At 38.8% G+C, this 11,174-nt stretch overlaps 1 protein-coding gene across 1 annotated transcript in view; it reads right to left on the reverse strand.

Annotated features, from left to right (window-relative positions):
* Positions 1–2,962: 2,962 nt before the first annotated feature.
* Positions 2,963–11,174, reverse strand: part of vipr2 (vasoactive intestinal peptide receptor 2) — a gene marked incomplete at its 5' end in the record, with an annotated part of 11,193 nt that continues 2,981 nt past the window's right edge. Inside the window, 5 exons of the mRNA XM_010768111.1 lie at positions 2,963–3,170; positions 4,258–4,299; positions 4,463–4,592; positions 5,806–5,897; positions 6,760–6,829. Coding sequence (XP_010766413.1) covers positions 3,000–3,170; positions 4,258–4,299; positions 4,463–4,592; positions 5,806–5,897; positions 6,760–6,829 — 505 coding nt within the window. The remainder of the gene's footprint in view (positions 3,171–4,257; positions 4,300–4,462; positions 4,593–5,805; positions 5,898–6,759; positions 6,830–11,174) is intronic.

Consider the following 11,174-nt stretch of genomic DNA (forward strand, 5'->3'; position numbering starts at 1 on the left):
ACATAGAACATATGTAGTTTCAAGCCTTACCTTTAAATCCTCCTGAACATATGTATAAAATAAATTTGTCCTAAAATGTCAAATGTATTTATAAAGTAAGACGTAGCTCCTAAATCAAAGATAGGATAAACCAAACAAACGATGGCACAATTTAGTTTACCAAATGTCTAACGAGAGGGAGTACAGTTTCACACATAATGAACACGTTATAATCAGTGATGTGAATATAATGCCTTGATCTGTATGCCTTAAGCCAAGTGTCACCAGATCATTTTGTCTTGTGGCAACGATGAAAAAACAACATATGGGCAAACGAAGCACGCTGTGCAAAGCAAGTGTTTCCTCTTTCTTCTTATCATCTCACTCTCAGCAATATTCACACAAGATTCAACAAGAAATTGAGAGCCATTTATCAACATCAATAAAGAAGGCAAACATTGAGAGTAACATGCAAACTTCTGCATGAATAGAAGCAACATTATCCTCAGTCTCAAGCAGTTCACTATTTATTTTTAAGATCCTGTTTCGTCCAATACGTAAGTAGGTGGCAATGGTTTGGAGACCCAACATCATTGGAGGAAGTGATCCCTCACATGCTTCCCAATGAAACTTCCGTCCTGATCAAATCACAAATGTGTAAAAATAAACATCCTGGCCTCCAAACCAAGACTCAAGTGACAAATAATATATCACTGATCTCAGCTTTCACTCAAATGTCCCTTTGAATGACATGACGTCTTCAGTCTGAGAACATACGTAGCTTCATTAAAACAGATTGGCACAGTATGAAAACCATCAAAGCACAGATAAAGGGTTTCGGGCATGCACAGCACTTTTCCATTAAAGCATATCATTGTACATTATGCACATTAACAATTATGCGTTTTGTCAGAACAGTGTGGGTTCTGAATCAGCCCAAAACAACCCTGTGTCTTCTCCAGAAGCTGGCCTGGGTCAAAATGCAGTGATTCATTCTTTACAGTGATTTAAATCAGATTTAATTACCGGATGGGTGGATTTGGCAAATATGGATCATAAAAGAAGTTACTAGGGTTAGGGTTAAGGTAGAAGTTGTCACCTTTTCCTCTGAGAAATAATACTGATTGAAATAATTGACCTGAAAATCGCACACTGAGAAACCACTGGTTCTTTTTACCAAACACAAATAGCTAGTTTCTTTTATAGCCAAGCCTTTTCAGACGTTTGGTTGATTAAGACCTTGATGGATGGACCTAAAGACACGTGTAAGTTCTGTAAGTTCTCTGAAGTCCTTTTTTCACTTGAAAACGTGCTGTTTTACAGGAAATTGATGAAATACTTATGCTCTCAATGGGAGAACAGTTCCTTTACTTAATGTATGTGGCTTGCAAATTAAGTAAACTAAAGGATAATATCTCAAATATTAATTGGGATGCTTTACCCTAACATTCAAAAAAGTACTTTCCAGATTTTCCAAGCCGACATCAACCACACATTGGCACTAACTCAATCTAAAGTCTGGTTACCATGACGATAACAATGGCACTGATTCTCTTACATATATGTCTGAATAAATATGTAACTGATGCAAATAGGTGCACAAGTCAAATTGCGCTACAATACCTTCAACACTCATATCCATGATTCCAGGAACAACAGACTTAACAAGAGTTTGCAACGATTTTCAACAAGACTCCGTTCTTTCTCGGCTCACATCAACTACTCACACGAAAAACACTGATTAGAAATGGGTCTTTCTTGGCCGCAAACACAAGAGTAACCTCATATGATGGTTCGGAAATACTTAAGGTCCACTTGAGATACTGTTTGAAGGCTTATACTTGTCACGCTAAAACCAACATCTGCCATGAACCGATGAGGATGCCCCAACCGTTTGGTTTTCACCTCGACTTTACGCTTAAATCAATTTGTGAAACGGGTCAACCTGAAGACTGTGTTTGATTTTAGTTTTTCTTTTTTTAAGGATCCCTTGGGTTTACACATTACGTAACTGAATAACTGAATTTTAATATAGCAGATATCATTTCCAGGTAATTTACGTTAACGTTCATAAGAGTATTCCCAGATTTTCCTTTTTGGCACAAACCCAATCGAAAGTCTGGTTACCATGACGATAACAATGGCACTGATTCTCTTACATATGTTTCTGAATAAATATGTAATTGTTGCAAATACAAGTACACAAGTCAAATTGCCTACATTACCTACATGACGTTCTTTCTAAGCTCTCATTGACAACGCAACATTAAAACACTGATTAGAAATTGTCTTTCTTGGCAGCAAACACAAGGATACCCTCATATGATGGTTTAGAAATGCTTTCCGTCTACTTTGAAGGCTCACAGAGTGAATCCAAGACCAACATTTACGATAAAACGATGAGCATGCCACCACTTTGACTTCATACTAAAAATCAATCTGTTAAACCATTCGACCCTGGTCAACCTGAGGACTGTGTTTGATTTGATGGTCACCTGTTATGCAAAATCCACTTGTTCATGTCTCTTCTACATCAACATGTGTCCCCTCTTCTTCATGTCTCTTCTACATCAACATGTGTCCCCTCTGTGGAAAGAGACTCTGAAAGTTTCAGGAACAAAGATTCTCTCTCTTTTTGTCCTGATCCCTTTCTATAAAAACCTGTCTGAAAATGAGCTGATCAGATTTTGGCCACTTTATGATGTCATAACGATGTCTTGTCTTGTGTAACCATTAGCCAATCAGCAACCAAGGTACCCCCCACCTTATCACCTGAATCTCCTCCTAGAGCACCATTGAGTTGTTTGTAACCAAATCTCTCTCAGAGGGGCGTGGGGAGGGGCTCCTTATTTTCATGTGAAGTAACAGACAGAGAATCAGCACTTTGGAAACAGAGGGGATTATGGGTAATGCTGCAATGATCTGTTTGGTGTTCCAGCCAATCAGAGACATGTTTGTATATATCTGAGACCTATAATATATTGATGAAAAACAGTGTAGTAGGGGACCTTTAATGGCCTTTAGAGCACAGAGGTCTCAGACTGCAGGATGGACTGGGTTCTGGAGTTTCTGTGAGGTTGCACCATGTGCTCTGAACCGTTCCTGGAGGCGAAGGTGTTGCTGAAGTGATCTCTGTTCAGACGGCAGTTCAAACACATACTCCGCCACTTTCTTTTAAGCTCACCCTGAACCTACAAGGGAGACAACAAAAAACAACATGTTCTAAACTAAATAAAGACTGATCCGATAACAATTCCTTACAGGATATATATATTATACTTTGAATCCAAAGCTACTGTGCACACTTTGTTTGTATGTATAATGCTTTTGTTTCTGTCCCTTTAGTAAATTGGTTTACAAGAGAGTATTCAAATGAATCTGTATATTTTATATGTGTCGAAAATCTTCTGAATATGTATTTTCGACTGAGAATATGTATATTCAGTTTTTACATTTGAATGTTTATTTTTATTTTATACTATTTTGAAGAAGTTTGTAATTCTTGTACATGTTTTGACAAAATGCTGCTGTGACTTGGGATGAATAAAGTATGGCACTTCTCTTCTTGTGTATCCACAAATGTGCTGGAAATTGTCCCTACAGTAGGTTCAAAATCATACACTGTGTTAACTAAGAAGGGTCTTGTAAATTAAATATATAGAAATGGAAAAAGTAGACATGAGAATTAGAGATTTAGGTCATATTACGGTCTCTTACAATAAATATTGGTTCATTTCTTTTATATTTCTGGTACGTTTGGAGTAAAAGCAAGATTTATTTAGCATGGGTTATTTTTTATGTTTTGCGTTTTACAGTATATTATTTTTCTTTCATATGTTTTAATTATATAGTTCCTACTTGATTTGACCTGTTGAGGGAATTCAACGGAATGTTTATTGATTTTTTCAAGTTTATTAACTGGCTTACAAAGTTCACCTTCCATGTTTACAACAAACCAGGTGCTGCAGAATGGAGATACGCAGCCACTTTAAACAAATGTCACTCACCTATTTTCATCCCTTTAATCATACAAGTTTTGATTGAAAAAAAACCTATTACCTCAACCTTTGTCTCCAGAACAACATCGACCAAAATTGAAAATAAACCATGTATTTTAAACAGGCTTGTTATCATCGGAGTGCAGACACCTTCATGGGAATACTTAAGAAAGACCTGTATGATTGTTTTGCTCCTCTTAAATTAAATACTTAAATGTTTTATGGAAATAGATGTTTTTTTGGTGCCACACACAGAATTACTTTATTTTTAAAAGCTTACCTCACTGTTTAGGAAACAGTACAGAATGGCCACCACCAGACCCTGAGGAGAACAACACAGTAATGTTTAAAACTTTAATAAAAAATGATATGTTATGTAGTAATTCAACTTTGAAATCTAAAATGTACAAGATAATGTGTATGCTTGTAGATGTGTGTAGATAAAAACATGTAGTGATGGGATGTACAAATATGTCATACAGCACCTGAAAGGATCCGAGTGCCAGGTCGAAGAATATTTTATAATCCTCTGCGATGGATCCGCCGAGACAAACGAAGACAACGTAGTGGATCCCAAACAGAGGGATCAGCAGCAGGGTGGATTTAGCCAATCTCCTGAGAGAAAATAGTTATTTAAAAACATTATTCAACTGAACCAGATGTTATTTTGTTTCACAGTGTTGTAAGAGATGTTGTTGATTTAAAGGGGCGGTGTCTCTACTTTAAAGAGTCCTCTCCTGCTGATGTTCAGGTGTATATCAGTATGTAGTGTCTCTACTTTAAAGAGTCCTCTCCTGCTGATGTTCAGGTGTATATCAGTATGTAGTGTCTCTACACATGTCTCCATGCGTTAATGTTCAAAAAGCTCTTTATTGTTCTCATACTGCCTGTGATGCAGCACCTCTTTTCACCCTCTGTCTGAAACCAGAGCCCAGTCTGCTCTGATTGGTTAGCTGGCCGGCTCTGTTGTGATTGGTCAACCGCTTAGAGATGTCCCGCCCCTTAGCCTATCACGTACAATGTGTTGGAGTGCTAGCCAATAGGAGCCCAAGTGTTACATACTGATTTTCTGGAAGTAAACAAAGGAGGCGTTTCGGCCTTGCAGCTCATTAGCATGCACTCAAATCTATATACTAAACTACAGGAAAGAGAAACCAGTCAGTTATATTTTTGTTTATCAATGTGACACTGCTTAAGTTTGTATAGTATAATAATTCTCATGTTTCATTTAATTATTAATATCATTTTTTTCTATTATTGTTTTCGAAATAAATCAAATCAAATCAAAAATATCTGCAGGGCTTTTGGAAAGTATAAACTGGCTTAAACAACTACTTCTGTAGCATTGCACCACCCCAACAACTCCAGCGTACATTGAGACGGTGAAATCCTTCCTCTCAGTTTGTCATGTCAGCTCAGGACTGCACTAAACTCCACTGCTCTGACACCATGTCTTCACCTACAGTAACGGGAGATTCTGCAGTGGCTTATCCAGGCTTTTAATCGCCTCTGCCTCTCTGATCTCCGTGACCGCAGGATACGAGAGTACCTGACAGCTCAGCACAGCTCACATTCCCCTGCAGGGTACAATTGTGTGTCTGACTGTGCAAAGACCCTGAATTGTGCAAGAATTTCCCACTACAGAGGCACTTCGCCCACTCGGCATTTCATGAAACGCCGTCTATTTGAATAACCGTTATCTACACTGTTATGTTTCCGGACAGCAGAGGGGATAAAAGTGTTCTGGGTGTCTCAGATTATCTGCTTTTAAAAATACATTTTAGCTGACTTTCCTCCACAGTAGCAGGTGTAGCCTCTTGTGAGATACCTGTATTGTGATTGGTCGTTTCCGCCCACGTCAGGACACCTCAGCTTCTGGACCAAGATCCGAATAATGCTGATGAACAGGATAAAGTTCACCTTGGAGACAGGGAGAAAGGAAATTACATCAGAGCAAATGAAGAGAGTCAGAAAACCCCCACAAGGAGGGATTTTATTGTGCAGAGTTGGACAGTTTTCCACCCACTCACGCCATGAATGAAGAGACTCAAACAGCAAGTCAGTGCTACATCCAGATGAAAAGATGATTGGAGGACTTTTGGTGCATCGTTGGTTCATTTAAAGCATGACAAGTGAAAACAGTTAAGTCAGACTTTAGGTAATCACTGTATATGACTTTTGGGGCATTTTTGGGTGAATTTGTTTCGCCCTTAAGATGCGTTTTGAGCTCTTGGACGATTGTTCAATAATTTCTTAGCAATTAGCCTTATCAAGCATGATTTATTCGCATGCAAAATGAGTGCGCTTGGACATTTGAAAGAGATATGAAGAGACGTGAGATTACTTTGGCAAACACGTTGGTTTTTCTTCCTCTTCAAAAACGTTTTTATTCAAATAATTAAAAAAATGCCAATTACAAAGCATAAAATCTCACCATGCTGTAACTTGTGAAACAAAAGGAATATATATATTTTTTTCATCTGCTTCCTTTCATCAATTATTGGTATGGTAGGACAAATAGCTCTTCAAAGATATAGAAGAAATGTCTCCTTCATGTCTTGTACACAAAACATCAACCATAGGCCTGCTTCTGTTTCTCAAATCGAGGGCTGATTATCAAGAGTTTTCAAAGCAATGCTTTATTTGAAAGCTTGACATTGCGTATCAACAGTAACCCATGGGGAGGGTGTTGGCATCTGTATCCTTTTATTAAAATGGTGCTTTTTAAATTGGCAAGCATGTAAAATACCTGCCGACAAACAGAAGGAAAAACTCAACTCACCATAATGGATAAACCGATTGGTCCGTTAATCACCCAGTTGGGTATGGGGTTGTCATTCCTCTCCCAGCATCTGAGGGCAACATTAATAACCATATTCTCCTTAATATAGTACATAAACAATATATTATAAAGCTCAACAGCAACAGAAAAGTGTGGAAAGTTACAAGCAGAGGGAGGCTTCAAACTTCTGGATGAATTTCCAGCAGACCTCAAAGTTTGAGGTGGAAAATGAGTTTGCAAGTCTGGCCTCGAGCTGACTTTTCTTGTAATCTTTCATGCCTGTAAAGCAGGGGTGTCCAAACTAAGGTCCAGGGGCCAAATGCGGCCCGCGGACCATTTTTAATCGGCAATCAGCAAATTAAAAAAATATAATGCAGTATGGCCCTCAAATGAAACTTGTGCTCGTCTTTTATTTCTTAAATATAGATGAAAACAGATATTTTACAGTAGTATTCATGTGTTAATAAGCCCACTTTTCAAATAAATTCAGTCAGTTGAAGCTGAATTTTTTTTCTAACAAATCTAAGTTGATAAGAAAAAAGCTCAATAACTTATTTTTTATAACAAGCTTTAAATATACAGTTCCTATTTACATCTTATTATAAGCAATCTGATGCTTCTGTTGTAAGGAATGAGCTGCTAACAATATAATTGAAACCCTATGGAGAGCTGTGATGTAGGCTGATTAAGCATAGTTTTAAATTATGCTTAATGTAAGTAATTTAAATGTAAGTAAATTATTAATTTACTTACATTTGATTGCCGACTTATAACTTAACTTATGAGGCAAAATACCTCTAGTGAGTGGCCCAGCCCTTCGTATATTTTCTGTATGTAAAGTATGTCTCATGTCATTTAGGGCAAGTCACAAATCCATTCCTCCATCTTTGGCCACTAATCCAGGGCTGCAGTAGAGGAAGGCTAATAAGCGAGGCGGACCAGACATGATTTTCTTCTGCAAAATCCTCCAGCTCCTCCCATCATACTATACTGGAGTAAGTCATCCCTTCTGACCCTGGTTCTCCTCCCAGTTGGATTTACCAGAGCCTCATTATTGGCGGGCCGGACCACTTTAATTGGCTTCTTTGACACTTTGAGGATGTTATGGATGTCTGAGCATCTCTGAAGATGAGCTCCAGTCAGCCTGCTGAAGGAAACTCATTCCAGGACTTTTTATTCATGATCTCTTTCATACTGATATTAACTAAAGTTCATGATGATAAGGGAGAACTGGGATGTATATCAACTGGTAAATTGTGAATTTGTCTCCTGGCTGAAATTGCTCTTTGCAGTCCGATACAGTGTCCAAATAATGACCAATTTGTAAATGTTTCCCTTTCTGAACAAGGCCCCAATAGATTTGAAATCCTTCACTTTGGGAAACAACTACAGACCCAGTTGTGGAACAGTAAAGACTCAAATACCGAGTTTTATACCCAAAGCAACTTGACAATCAATGCAATCCACCACGCAGTTAAAAACAGCAAGAATCCTGCAAGTTCATATCTTTCAAAGAGCCAAAACAATGGAAAAACTCTTTGACCTAACTAGAATACTAGAGAGACCCAAGTTACAAGTCTTAAATTGCAATTCAATATGACTTGAACTTGTCTAAATGTTGCCTATTGTATTATAATGTAAAATGCTTTTAGGCTAGGGTTAGGGTTACAAGGCTGATATTCCCATCATTGCTGTCTTGTGGTCAAAAAAGTGGAATGCTTTCAGATCTCTCGTCGTCTCATGGTTTTACATTTTCCTTTGTGTGCTTATTGTGATGAAGTTCTTGCAGCAAAGAACTGGAAAAACCCAAGGAGTACAACGGAGAGCTTCAAATTGATGTCAGACACTGGAGATTTATTGGAAGTCATAGCTAGAGAAGTGACAAAGACATTTACTGAGAACTCTGGCACTCTCTTCCAATGTCCCTGACACTTAACCAAGAGCATATTCGACATCAAACTATAAGTCCTGTCCCTGGCAGGGTCAAACCTGATGTCCTGTTATTATCTGAGGAAAAGATAGTTTCATGGACATATCGAAGACACAGCTGGCCTTATCACACCGGTAGCAACATTCTTTTTAAGGACGTTTGCCTTCCTAGAAGAGAGGAGTGTGTCTGTTGTCTGTTTTCATTTCAGACCCTGAAACTCCCGTTGTGTTCAAAAAGTTGAATGCTTTCAGATCTATCGTTGTGTCATGGTTTTAAGTTTGCCTTGTTGTGCTTATTGTGGGGAAGTTCTTGCGGCAAAGAACTGGAAAACAATGGAGTACAATGGAGAGCTTTGAATTGATGCCAGGGTAAAACCTGAAGTCCTGTTATTGTCGGAAGAAAAGATAGTTTCATGGACATATCTAAGACACAGATCAAACCGGTAGAAACAGTTCTCCCAAGGACGCTTGCCTTCCTAGGAGAGAGGAGATTTGTATGTTGTCTGTTTTCATTTCAGACACTGCAATTCCCTTTTGCCCGACCTTCCGATGGTAGATCAACTTTACCTGCTCACCACTCACCGGTTTCCCAATTCCCCCATCAGCTCTCTAGTATAAGTACCAATCCACTTCCATTTGTTTACTGCCAGATTGTCTAGGTGCAATGTGGCTTGTCTTTCCAGTATTTTGTAAAAATAGCCGACCAGCACCCTTGTTTGGACCTTTGCTTGTTTTTCACCTGACTCTGATTTTCTTTGTTTGCCTCTGGATTTTTGTATCCTTGTTCCACTTTTTCTAAGAAAATACTTTTTTGCACCTGCCTTTTTGGAGTCATTCTTTTGTTGGTTATTTTTCTCAAGTTGTGGCACGTCGACTCCAAATCAAGTCTCAAGAAGTAATTTTAGTGACACTAGAGGATCATAACTCAAGGTAATACCTTTTCCAGAAGTTTTAACATGCATTGCACATCCTTTATCAAATGTGTGAAGGCTGCACACCAAGCTGTTCATTTCATTTTGTCAAGCAACTGCTCCTAAGGTGAAGAATAGACCCTCAAGCTCACACTTCATCATTATTCTCCACACACCTTTCTCACATTGTGAGCTGTATCCTTGCTGTCCCTTGCTGCTCTCTAATAGAGTGGTGCAGGGATGACGACCAAAACTCAATGGCATTTTCCATTGGATTTCGGGAATATTGCCGAAAATAAGATCTGTTGCAAACATAAGTTCTGTTACGATAAGACCATTTTATGAATGTTGAAGTGTAAATGGTGTTAAATGCTATCGTAAGGCTAAAAAGGAACTACAGTACGGTCACATGAGTTCACGTCACCACCGCTAAGCTAAAGGTGGCTAATGTTGGGCTATAAAGGAACTACAGTACGGTCACATGAGTTCACGTCACCACCGCTAAGCTAAAGGTGGCTAATGTTGGGCTATAAAGGAACTACAGCACGGTCACATGACTTCACGTCACCACCGCTAAGCTAAAGGCGGCTAATGTTGGGCTATAAAGGAACTACAGCACGGTCACATGACTTCACGTCACCACAGCTAAGCTAAAGGCGGCTAATGTTGGGCTATAAAGGAACTACAGCACGGTCACATGACTTCACGTCATCACAGCTAAGCTAAAGGTGGCTAATGTTGGGCTTAATGATGTTTAGTCGTCTCCTTTAGACACGTATTTTATGTCGTATAACAAAATCCTATAATCTCATTAGCTTGTGTTAACCACAGACTTTATATTACAGGGTATATGCAGGAATCCTGAAGTCAAATTTAATACCTTTTAAGACCTTTTTTAAGACCCTTTCCATATATTTTAAGACCTCATCGCAACTTTGAGTTCTAACCGGTTACATTGGCAACACACTTTACTATATTGATTGTAAGATAGCAAAACTAAACAGAGTGCAGACAGACTACTGAAGCCTCCTTTCCACATGAACTTCAACTTCTCTGTGAAGGTCAGGTTTAATGCAGTATGCTGCTTTTTTGCTTCTGTAGACTCTGTGCTCTTTCATTCCAGTAAAACTCCTCAGAAACCAGTATTTGACAAATAAACAAAACAATTGACAAAACTTTGAACTATGAAATATGTTAAACTTTGGTGAGCTTCAGCGGGGTAATGCCATATAGGAGCTCCCTCACAAATACCCAGGGGTTAAATTGGGCTGGGGCTGTCCGGGACTAAGCCCTGGCACATAGGACGATGCTCTGACGTCATCACCCTCACACAGTGGCGGCTGGTGGAAAATATTTTTGGTGGGGCTGTGGAAATGGTGACAAAACCATACTAGGGCGGTCCAGGGGATCGTCCCCCGGAATGATTTTTTGAGAAATGACCCCACAATTATGAGTTCTGGTGATGTTAGATGGTTTAAATCATTTAAATGGGAATTTAAATGATTTAATTCCCATTTAAAATCATTAAACTAAATACGAACATTGTGTGTGTGTGTGTGTGTGTGTGTGTGTGTG

Source organism: Notothenia coriiceps, unplaced genomic scaffold (assembly GCF_000735185.1).
Source record: "Notothenia coriiceps isolate Sejong01 unplaced genomic scaffold, NC01 NC01_scaffold00005166, whole genome shotgun sequence".
NCBI classification, from domain to species: Eukaryota; Metazoa; Chordata; class Actinopteri; order Perciformes; family Nototheniidae; genus Notothenia; species Notothenia coriiceps.